General features: G+C 40.1%; 1 protein-coding gene across 1 annotated transcript; it reads left to right on the top strand.

Annotated features, from left to right (window-relative positions):
• The first annotated feature begins 1,149 nt into the window (after window positions 1–1,149).
• dnai7 (dynein axonemal intermediate chain 7) lies at window positions 1,150–11,788 on the top strand. The gene is made up of 15 exons (XM_072672878.1): window positions 1,150–1,184; window positions 2,101–2,188; window positions 2,354–2,445; window positions 2,571–2,675; window positions 3,389–3,526; window positions 4,890–5,024; window positions 5,167–5,270; window positions 5,920–6,220; window positions 8,156–8,279; window positions 8,584–8,747; window positions 8,823–9,003; window positions 9,807–10,021; window positions 10,330–10,488; window positions 10,937–11,050; window positions 11,270–11,788. Exons 1-15 carry the CDS (start codon window positions 1,182–1,184, stop codon window positions 11,543–11,545), a joined length of 2,199 nt encoding a protein of 732 aa, XP_072528979.1. The 5' UTR covers window positions 1,150–1,181; the 3' UTR covers window positions 11,546–11,788.
• The last annotated feature ends 815 nt before the right edge of the window (window positions 11,789–12,603 follow it).

The raw sequence follows: 12,603 nt of genomic DNA, 5'->3' as shown, positions 1-12,603 counted from the left end.
ATTGCATCAATGAGCCTGAGGTGCCAATAATGTGCCTATGATGGAGATGCTTCGACCCAGTCATCTAGCCATCACAATTTAACCCTTCTCAAAGTGGCTCAGATCCATATGCTTGCCCATTGTTCCTGCTTTTAACACATAACCTTCAAGAACTGATTGTTGAAGTACTGCTTAATAAATATATCCCACCCCTTGACAGATGCCACTGTAGATAAAGATAATCAATGTTTGATTATTTATTATTATTTACTTCACTTGTCAATGGTGCTAATGATATGGCTGATCGGTGTAGAGATCACAACTAGGCTCTATCCCTGTCCAAATAACACCCTGTTTCTTTGAATGAGAATTGACTGTAGCCAACCGGGGGTTGGACTGTGTTGCAGCGGAAAACAAATTCAGTGTTATTTGCATTAAAACAATATAGGACACAAGCGTGATTCATAAGAATGGAGCCATTTTTCTGGATTTTGTAGGAGAATATGGCATATTGGAGACCTGGGGTCAGAGCAGTACTTCGCTAACAAACACTTACTTCAGAGTCCAGGGCTTAGGTGACTCTCAGATTTCTGATTAATCTTAAACATGCTTTTTAAAAACACTCACGTTTTTACATGTGTTAATGTATAGTATGGCATGAATAATTACTGCTATGAAACCGGTGGTGTCCATCCCAATAAATAAGGCCTGCACTCCAAAAATGACACTCACCTGCTACTCACAGCCACGTTGACTTCTACCTGTCATGCAGCCCCATCTTGTGTGTACTAGTGGTACTGCAAGACGGGCGCTAAGATCAGAACCCACTAAGGTGTCTGATGGTTTCTGGTGGTTTTGAAAAAATGTCTAATGGTCAGTAATTGCATTTCGTGTTTTCCTGATGGACTAATATAGCAATATAATCTAAATGGGTTAATAAGTGACTCTTGATTCTAGACGATTTGTTGGAATGATTTTCTAATGGAATTTAAAAGCATCTCGTGATCTCTAATAACCGTAATTAAAAGCATAATTAATTGCTATTTGTAAGGAAATACATCAAAATCGTGTCTTCATGGTGTATAATATTCCCAGCAGGGTTTGGATGAACTTTCAATAGTGACCAAGAGAGGGCGCTCGCCGACGTTTAGCGTTCCCCTGGCAACTAGACGCTAAACAGCAGCGCGCCTGAGGTCGTGAGAATGGTGAGTGAGGTTGCTGTAGTTAGCGCTATGTCGTTTTAAGAAAAATGCTAAGGCTACTCTAAAAAGGCAGCTAGAAGCTTGTTCATGAAGTCTGCAGAGTAAAATAAAAGGTACCTTTCCAAAAGTAGCCTCAAGAAATTGTTCGTTAGAGTTGTGGCAGCACATTTGCAGATATCTGTAGGTAGCTAATTGTTAGTTAGTGCTAGCTATGCTAGCTAGCTAACTTTCCTGGGCAGTACTTAGGGTTAGGTTGTAACTCAGTAACAGTAATAGTACTTTAACACGAGTATTGAAGGAATGGTTAACTGAAATGGGTGTGTCAAAGCAGGAGAAACACAAAAATGTGCATGGCAGTGGGCCTCCAGGATCAGGGTTGGAGACCACTGGTCTGTGTCACCCAAAAGCTTTTGCTGGACATAACTCTAAAATGTAGCCAACTTAATTGCTCTAATTGTTCAGCCTCTCACTACCTGAATATTTTGAACGTAAAAGCCATCAGTAGTCAGAATACCATGCCCTAAGTTCATATAGATCTAAGCCCTTCTTCCCAAAAGGATCTTAGTGTTAAGACCTGATTATCTGGTAGAGAGAGTGTTCAGTGTAATGCTGATGCTCACTCTGCACTTGAAGAATCATCTTTGAGCTAAGATGTTTTCTAAGATGCTCTTGGAAAACCCAGTTGTGATTAGTTAACGTGACCAGCTCTGCATTTATCGATTCCCTTACCACTACATTTTTTTTGCTACATTCTTTCTGATGAATGCACAGCATTTTCTTCTTTCCCCTCTGTTCTTAAGACAAAGCGTGGTTAGCTCGGTACGAGGGATACTTGAAAGGGAGTTAGACATTTGTCAGTGAGCTACTGAACAGTCACTGTAGACATCTCACCTAATTATACATGTTCATTTGAATCAAGTCTGCCAAGAAGAAAGAAGGCAGGATCAGCAAGGCTGAGAAAGACAGGCTGCAGAAAGAGGATGAGGAGCGGAGACTTAAGGAGGAAGGTACTGACATACTTTTTTTTTTGCTACTTGTAGAATCACTCTCAATTCTCAACCAGGCACAATTCTTCTAAGTTTAGATATGCAGCTACTCAAGTGGGCCACAGTACCAAGCTTCTAGCTTACCTTTGATATGTAAGATCAGCCATTTCTTTATCCCTGTGGCAGAAGAGGCTCGTCTCACCGCCGAGCGAGAAGAGCAGGAGAGGCTTGAGAGGGAGCAAAAAGAAGAAGAGGAACGACAAAGGCTTGAGTTAAAGGTAAGATCCATGTCTAAGGTATGATTGCAACAGAGTAACACTCCAAACCTGTACACAGCTTTGAACATGTAGAAGGACTGAATGGGTTGTCTGAATAACTGACAGCTCCCATGCCTCTGCCACAGGACAGAGAACGCAGGGAGGATGAGCTTAACGAATTGCGTTTCAAGCTGGAGGAGAACCAGTCAGCAGTTAACACATGGGAGGCTGCAACCAGGGAGCAAGCCGAGGTAGAGGCTTCATGCAACTGACTTACAGTGCACAGCATCATGTTTTCAATGAAAACTACTCTGCCAGTCAAAAAGAATGGCTCAAATGTTGATACACACCTTTTGTAAGATTTTGTTGTAATGATCAAAAATAAAAAAATGCACATTTTGTGTGAGCATATGTATCTAGGGAATTTCACTGCTGTCCACAGAATATATAGTGGTTGGTATATCTCCACCCATATACCAACATAATCCCCCAAATTCTCAGTGCTGCTAATCTGAAGATTTTGTTGACCATTATATCCCCTGCACTTTGACATTCCTTACCTCACTCCATCACTTGATGGGTGTTGTAGCATTGTGCATTGTTTTGTTGGCAGATCAAGTCATTTTTTTGTGATTTTTCACCAAAACAGAAGAAACAGATCCCTGTGGCTATGACCCCCAGAGAATATAACCTATGAACATACAGTATATACATATGTATATGTGAGCAATTTTTTGCGACTGCCAGTCTACCAATGAACACAAAACTGGGTGAAACAGCACATTATAACATGTTGGGGGTGTCAAGAGTGTGACCTTATTTCCATAGGCTCTAGAGGAATCTGTTCATGGTCACTCTTTCTAAAAGGACCATATTGACCAAGCACATGTTAATTAGGATATGCAAAAAAAAAGCCGAAAATAACCGACCAGTATTTTAAATCTTGATAAATACCATCTCTTAGTGGGATCGGTACATGCTTTGTGATGGCAGTCCAAACCCTGCTGTGCAACCAGAGATCAATACCTTTATCAGTCTGTGGAAAGAGGACCCAGAGGTGCAAATCCAGCCAATCCTGCAACAGTGTGCGTTGGCTTTGCAGGTGAGTTCCCACATGCTTTACCTATTTAGCAGTTGGTACAGACAGAATTCATACCTTCATTAACAAAGGGCTTCGATACACTTCTAGGTGGATAGCAGTTAGTAGGCTTAAACGGCACAGAGCATTACAAAATTAAGAGATGTTAATAACTCATGTTCCGGAATGCACAAAAAGCTTGGTCTCACATATTCCCACCATCAATTGTCAAAATATTTCTGTACAGATTTTGTCAATACTGTTATTATTATACTATATGACATACATGTATCCTATTATATTTAGCTTGCTAAATAGCTTTTCTGTTATATGGCGTTTTTTGGGCGGCTATCTGAGGTAAAGATCAAACTGGTCGAAGTGATCACACAGTGATCACTGATCACAACAAAACTGGTCGAAGGTTATGACCAGAAACACATCATATCATAAATTCTTATGCAAATATGTATGATGTATACTTGAAGCATGTCATGGATGGTTTTATCCCCCCACATCAAATTAATTTAAGTAAATAAATCGAATAGCATAGTGGATAACACCGTCACCCTCTTTAAGGCAGACTGGGGTTATATTATTATATTGCATTGTGGCATAGTATTTGTTTAGCTGTAACATTAGTATATTATAAGGCACTCTGGTTGAGATAATCTGCCAGATGCCATAAATGTAAATAGTCGAACCACAAAATTCTGATACAGGCCATCTTCAATGAAAGCTAGCAGAGGTCAGCTAGCATACTTGTATCTGCATGATGCTTCTTGGCTTTTACTAGTTATTGTATTATGTTAGTAAGCAACATTAGGTTTTTTGGTGAGGCAGCCTGAGTCATATGAGATGCAGATGACTTATTCTATGTCCTGCCCACAAATGTGTTTTTTCATAACTGTTGCTAGGTCAGAGAAGCTTTACAGAATTCTAGCAAAGATCCCTTTAAACAAGAAATTGTGCGCATAAGTCTTCTGTTGAAATGCCTACATTTAGAGTGCATTATTCATTGTAAAAGAGTCTTTGTAAGGTTAAGAGGCCGATATTAATTACATTTTTAATCTCCTAAAACAGCATGTAAATATATGTACATATACCACCAATAGTAGTTTAATTCTGTGATTCGTGCTGAAGTTATAAGCCCATTTCAGTCCAGACTGTTTTTTCAATGAGGTAAAGTACAAGGCAGCCTGTTTAAAGATATTTAAACAAAAACTGAGTTCATGTGTGCTGCAATTAAAACACCATTGTGTTTAATGGGATTTTCTGTAAATGGAAGTGGGGGAAGCCTAAATAGCCCAGTTATGAAACAAAGCTTTTTCTGCAGGAAAGACATCTTGTATTCTCTTGAGTGACACTGCTGTCGGTTCTCCCTGTTTAGTTGACAGATGAACTGGACCTTCTACTGAGTGAGGAGCCTGAGCCCTCTGTTGCTCAGGTGTATCACAACACACTTGTCTCTCTTCAGAGTCTCATCCATACCAAACACCTGCTGGCCACTGAGGAGATACTGAATGTAAAAATGCAGATGGCTCACATTTTCTTTGGAATCATGATTAGCATAAACAAAAATAGCAGATTGTAAATCTTTCAGAAAGTGTAAGAGTCTGACCTATGAAGTGATGCGTAGGAGTTGTGGTTGGTATTTTGTTTTTTAGGGGGCTAAGGCATGTTTAGACATTGAGACTGGTAACATGCAGAGAGTAGTGCAAGATGACAAAACCACTCTCTGCTTGTGGGCTAACCTCAACAAAAAACCCAGGTTGGTGTATCTTCACTTTTTACCAGACAAGATTTTGTCTCCTTTCTCACCTGCTTTTCATGCAAAGATTTAAAGGATTACTCCAGGGGTTTCTAATTAATCTGTATCTGCCAGATTCAATTACAAGCGGTAAACAATTGGGACAGTAGCGTTTTGGATGGACTTAATACTCCATTAACACATACTAACATGGCTGATGAGAAGTGGTAAAAACTGTAGCTGGGGGTTTAAGAGTGTGTTTGTTGCTACGGAGGACGCAATAGGCCTACTAAGCAAAAATTTAGTGTGGTTACTGGATAAATTCTGATTGGTCGAGGTGAAAATTTTAATTTTGAGTGTCATGTATTTTGTAAGTGTACTTTAATTTTATGTAGTAGTCTGTTGATTTATTTATTGGTATTATAATATTAAAATGAAATGTAAAAAGGCATAGTATAGTATATGCCCAATCATACTACAGGCTGAAAACTTGGTAATTTTTTATATCTAGTAATCTGGTATTGTTGGAGTATTCCCAATATGTCCACCGCTAAAGCTGTTTAATTTTAACCACAAAACAGCTGTACCTGTATTACTACAAAATAAGCATACATTCCTAGTGTTGGAATGACTAGAGTACCACTGTACCTTGTGCGCTTCTCCAATGCAGGTTTAAAGGATACCAGTTCAGTGAGGTGGGGCTGGGTTTTGAGCTACCCATGCAGCTGGCCACGAGTGATATTGCTGTGCGGATCCTGCACACACGCTATGATCATCTGTCTCACCTGAGCCGCCGGGCACAAGACCAGAAGAGGAAACCTGCTAAAGGGGAGGAGGGGAATGCTGAGACCTCCCTGACTGAGACCCCCATAGTGGTTGAGGATGGAGAGATGATGGGCGAGGAAGAGGGGAGGTTGAGTGTGCAGCTAGCAGACGATGAGGTCCAGTCACTTAAATCTGAACGCAAGAAGGTAGGGTCTGTGATCTGACAACATTATACTTGGAGACCTTTTTATGATCCACAATATGCAATATTACAATGTTTAGAACATGTAATAGAAAATGTTATAAATGTTAGCACCAAATTCAGCACCAGCAAAACAGTAGGGCCACGTTTAGAAAAGGCTTTGAGAACAGGGGGCCTTATTCATTAACCTTTCTTAAGATTACATTTCTTCTTAAAACCCAAACCACAAGATTTACAAACATTTTTTTATTTGAGATTTGTTCAATATGCACAGAACAATGAGATCAGTGATTATAAGAACATCGCTGAGAACGATCCTCTGGGTTACTTTGACTACTATATAGTACTATATAACATATGACATTCAATCCTCACTTGAATATTGGGAAAGGGAGGTGATAACACTAAACAGATAAAACTGAAGAAATGTCTTTAAAATCATTTGTAAAATTTAATTGCTAAAAATACTTTTTATACATATTTTCCTGTGAGGAAAAAGTTAGGACCCCCACATTTATTACTACTTCAAATGCCTGAAATTACAATCTGGTGCAGCACATTAGCTGCAGGTGAATTATATTCTTTTTTTAAACCTCAGACATTTAGTTTGGTTTGTTATTACCATGGCGTGACCCAAGGTGCTTTCTGATACCTCCAGAAAGAAACTTGTATAGTCTGGGAGGGGATTTAAAAAATGATCACCGAAATCAGTCGTCCCATTGCCCACAAATTCATTTGGAAGTGCCAGCAACCGCCAACCTAGCAAGTGTCAGGTCAGGCCATCCTAGCAAGTCTAAGTCTAGTCAGTCTAACAGCAGACCACAAAATATATAAAGAAGTCACCAAAATATCATCACAGGATCTACAGGTACTTTATAATGGGAGGTGTGCAAGGAGGTGAGCACTTGCTGTTAAAAAAACAACAACATCAGAGCACCAGAGAACATCTAGACCAAGACCAGGACATCTGGGATAATGCGCTTTGGACTAATGTATCCACAGTTGAATGATTTGGACACAGTAACAGAGGACATGTTTGGTGTAAACCAGGCACAGCATTTGAGCACAAGAACCCATATGAACTGTGAAACATGGAGGTGGAGATGTCATGGTTCAGGGCAGCTTTTCTGCAGTTGGGCCAGAGGAGCTCTCCGACTTAGAATCCACTAAATCATTCTTTATTGTCTCAGAGAACAGTGGAGGAAAATGTGAGACCATCTGAGACCAGTTGATGTCAGACACAGATCTTAGGGCATAGGGTGTCATAACCTTTTCCTTGCATTTCTATTAATGGTATTGTACAAAGACATGGTATTTTCAAAGACATCTCTTCAGTTTTATGTGTTTAGTTATATCACCCCCATCTTTTAGTATTGGTTGTGAAGATGAAGATCACAGATGTTAGATCCAGAAGATCCAGATGTTAAAATATATGAAAAAAGACAACAGTGTCTTAACTTTCTTACATAACTATAGGATAATAAACTGAAACAAAATCTACTTTGCCTTATTATTAATCCAAGTGCAGTATTAAGAATACTGAATTTTAAAATTTTAAATGAAATCAAGACCTCTGTTGATTTATTAGGTAATAGTGGCACTTTATTTTATTATGCTGTTATTAGATTATAATGTTATTAACTTATGTTATTAAACTGTTTTGATTGTAATGATATTATGTTGATTTGTGTAATAAAACACTACTACAACAAGTACTACTAATATTAGTAATTATAGTAATTATAGTAAGACATTCTTTTTTATTATGATGACATTTCTGAATGAATTAGACTATAGCCATTCAGCAGATGTGTTGTTGGCCCCAGAAAAGGAGGAGTAGGGGGGCCCTCTTCACCCATTACTTACTCTACAATTTTTCCAAAAGGAACTGAACTGTGCTGGTATTGATGTTATTGGTGTTTGTGTATGTTTATCTCAGAGTGCTGTCAGTGTACATTCTGCTAAAGAGGAGAGGAAAAATTCTTCACTGAAGCACGAAGAGGAGGCAGAAGGCCAGATAGAGACCATAATGGAAGGTGTCCTATCCTCTGGAGAAGAAACAGGTTGGAGTCCCTTTTCTCACACACACTTAACTAACTCCGAATGCATTAGCTCGATCAGGAAAACATTGACATTGGTTTGCCTTATCTGGCAAAGAATGAGAATTTCCTTTTATTAGATGTCTAGGACTTCATTTAATACGCTTAAGAATACATGGGCTTTGCCTTCAAGAGAATGTCACCCTTGTGAGGTTACAGAGTTTCAGGCTTTCGGTGATGAGTGATATGTTTTTGATGGAAATTATCATTCTTGGGTATGTTGGAGTGTGGCTTTTGGATCCAACTTGGAACCCTTAATACTCACCAGATGAGGCTGACTCCACCCCCACTGAAGTGGAGCCAGCGATTGACAGCAACGAGGTCCACGTAGTGGATCTGCAACAGTACATGCCCCTAGGAGGAGTCTTCTACTTTGACGTGTTCAGCTTACCACCGCAGTCTTATACAGTCAAAGGCTGGGAGATAAGACAGGTAAAAATCATACGCAATCAGAAAGTCAGCTCAGTATTGGAGAACTAGATGCTAAATATGTTTGTGTGTTTTCAGTTACTAGATACAGGTCTCCAGGTATTCCCGTACACATCAGAGCATTCTCAGGTCCCCAGCTCTGTCTCAGAGAAGCCAGATGAAAGCAGTGCACAGCCTGGAGCTGTAGGGGTCACTGTAGTCCTGCCTGATTCGGTGGTCTTCCTGGAGGAACCACAAGTGGCCCGCTGGGACCCTACTGGTAACTGAATGATACTATACTTATGGGCTATGTACAGTCTTATGCAAAAGTTGGCCAAATAACACATTTGCCACCAAACCTTTGCCACCATAAGCGTTGTAAAGGCATATATTTTTTCCAGGTCTCAAACCTTGAGATCTGAAAACAATAAGTAACTGGTACCTACAAGTATGGTTGTCGTGGTATACCGTCATAAGGTATACCATGGTAAGAAATGCTTAATACTGGGAAAAGAAATGCAACCACTCCAACCAGTTATAGTATATAGTATGTAAAACTCAGATGTTGGTATTGCATGAAACAAGAAGGTGGTTCTAATGAAGTGGCTGGTAGGTGTATATTTATTAATTAGTACTCATTTTCATTTTTTAACCTTCTTATTTGGCCAGTATTAACAGGTAACAGGTGGAGTGACATGCATTGGAAGCATTAACTGGTTTAAGACATGCCAAGAACCAGGAAACTAGCAAATTACCTTTTGTATTAATTTAAAGTAGGTTTCATATTGGGGCCCATACGATCCTGGTTACACTACTGACCACCTTTGGTATTAAAATAAATAACTACATTCAAATGCAGATATTTGCATTGTAGACATAACATTACCCTTGTTCAGGTCATATGCAGGTAATAATGCCATGCAGTAATATAACAATTAGCTGGTTTACAGTGTCTGCATGTGTCCTTCTCATTAGGATCCACTGATATTGAAATATGATGTACAGTACATAGTACTTAGATGTTGGTATTGCATGAATACTTGAATTCTTACTTGACTACTGCGTGTTGTGGGTCGGTTGTAGGGCACCACTGGCGAACAGACTGCATTATGGACACATCCTACAATGCAGAGACCCGCAGTGTCTCCTTTAAGATGGAATCCTTCTTTGCCTTCACTCTACTTCAGGAGACGTATGCGAACATGCCCTTCCAGTCCTGGGAGTTGAGACCGCTGGGCCAGGATTCAGCCCTGTTTACCATCACCACAGCTCTCACTGAAGTTTGCATCACTGTCAAGGCAAGTTAATAACAGCATCCATTTCAAGTGGCAAACAAATGGTATGCTTGAGCAAAAACACTAACCTTGCTAATTATTACATTTTAATGAGTTATTATGGAGCTAGGCATAAGAGTTATGACCTAAACAAGATAATAACAACCCTCTGTCAGCTTTTGCGAGTGATTTACTGGATATAAGTCTGACATGTTTGATTATCCTGCTCTAATAGAAATATGCAAAGTTGATACATGCACCTACAAGCATTTAGCTTGAAACTATACGGAAATGGTTATTCGATTTGAGAAAAAGCTGTGTTTCTGTTCCAGGGGAACCAGTGTATGCTGCAGATGGACCAGGCTCATGAACTGGCTCATATACTGGGCAAGTGGATGAGCGCGTCTGCTCTACAAACAGCCATGAGGCGTGCTGGAGTCAACATATTCGTTAATGAGTACTCTGACAAGTATGTCGTTGTCAACAGAAAGGTAATTATATTTGGTGGCATAACTGCTTGGGGGGGTGGGGGGTAATCGCAGGGTGGCCACCAAGTGTCTGGGACCGCTAAACGACTCACAGTACCTTATTCATATTATTATTTAATACATTCATGGTAATCGTTTTCATATGAATCCTTTATAACATGCAATATACACTGACTCCTTTCACCCTGTTCTTCAATGCTCAGGACCCCACAGCACCACCACAGAGCAGGTATTATTTGGGTGGTGGGTCACTCTCAGCACTGCAGTGATCCTGACATAGTGATGGTGGTGTTTTTAGTGTGTGTTGCAATGGTACAACTGGATCAGACATCGTAGTTTTACTGGAGGTTGGGGTTTAAAAAAACAAAAACAAACTGTAGTCAGATACTTGTAAAACATGCAGGGGATAATGCTGTGCCACCCACAATGTCTACATGTGTCTTCTCTTTAGGATCCATTGATAGAGCATGGAGTGTATGAGCAAATGGCTTTGGTGTCCTCATCCTTTGCCTTTTGCTGGAGCCAGTGGAACGCACAGTGTGGTCAGGAACATCTTGTCCTTCAGGTGCACTTCTGCTCACACACAGACAAGTTTTATCCACCATTTTATCTAAAATCATTTTGCTGATCATGCAGACAGTAGGAGTAAAAGTAGAAGTATTATCCTCATTAGCACGTATGGAGCTTCAGTCTCAGAACTGGGTCAGTTGCGATAAACAGTAAGTAGATATAGTAATGTGAGCTGTATCTTACTTTTACTAATGACCCTGCTACCTCACCTCAGGTTTGTGAGCAGCTGGAGGTGGGGCCTGTGCCAGAGAAGGCTTGGTCTTTGTACCTACTGGGCGCTCAGAGGAGTCAGCGTTTAAGAATGGCGGAAAGGAGTGAAGCTTTCTCACTGGAGCTGGCCGAGGGAACGGAGTTCCACTCCACTTTCCTCCACATGCTCAGAGACAGCATGAGCCCCGAGGGCCGGGCCAGAACTGACCACTCCCACCACCTCTACATAGACACAGTGCAGAGACTGCTGCGTGCCACCCGTGTGCTCACTTTCACATGACGAGCTGTTTAAACAAACATAGTGCTGATGCTTTACTCCCAATTCTGTTAAAGTCATATCAAATTCCCATCCAACAGCAGGGCTTGTTGGGCATTATTAGCAGTTGGCAACAATGTTTACTGAAATTAAAAACTGCAACTTTATTCAGTGTTTTGATGTAAAATGATTTACGGTAGAGAAACGCACCAATTTCTTTATAGTGGTGATGTGAACTAAGGGTAATGTCTATAATGCAAATATATGCATTATAGAATACATAGGATATTTTAACCTATTTCATGTAATCATTTTAGAGGATTTTAGAGGCATAAAACATTAAACACCTGCTTCCCATTGCTGAACAATTCTTACTAGTTTCTCCAAAAAGGTTTCCACCCCAAACCACATAAGCTGTACTTTAACCATATCAATTAAAGTACAGCTTATCTTGTGCATAAGGCATGAAGTATGTGAAACAATAAGCCAGCATGGCTTGAAACCAAGACTACAGAAATGGTAAAAATATAACTGAAAATGAATCTTTAGCTGGCAAAACATGAGTGTGGGGGCGAATTACAAGCCAGGTCCATGAGGCGCAATTTGTCTAAGAAACGGAACCAACAATTGCTGTATGGGCTGGCTGGCTGAAAGGATGATGCATTAAGTTCAAGCAGTATGCTCGATTTTGCCAAGAACAATGGAGTAAACAGAAGAATGAACTGACAAGTGTCCTCTTTCTTCCACCTGCATGTCAGTAGCTTTACCCACTGACGGAACACTGATTTATTGGCGAGCGTTAGTCACAGCATGTACCAAATCTGCAGCTTTATAACGTGTGCTGTTGTCTACTACTGCAATTAATAATTCATCTAAAAACATTATTCACATATTTAACAATCAAAGATTGTCTTGATTGCACCACCTTCAGAAGAGCTGCAAAAATAGCAGCAAACAAACAGTACAACATATTGGACACAAAGTAGTCAGGAGGAAGGTGTAAGGCACTAATTGTCACTTTGGACATCCTACGAAGACGACTACTCAAAGCCCAGCACAAGCTGCATCAATCAGATTTAGCT

This window comes from Salminus brasiliensis, chromosome 2 (genome assembly GCF_030463535.1).
Source record: "Salminus brasiliensis chromosome 2, fSalBra1.hap2, whole genome shotgun sequence".
Classification (NCBI taxonomy): Eukaryota; Metazoa; Chordata; class Actinopteri; order Characiformes; family Bryconidae; genus Salminus; species Salminus brasiliensis.
The sequence above is the reverse complement of the archived record's forward strand: the minus strand, read 5'-3'. Positions and strand labels throughout refer to the sequence as shown.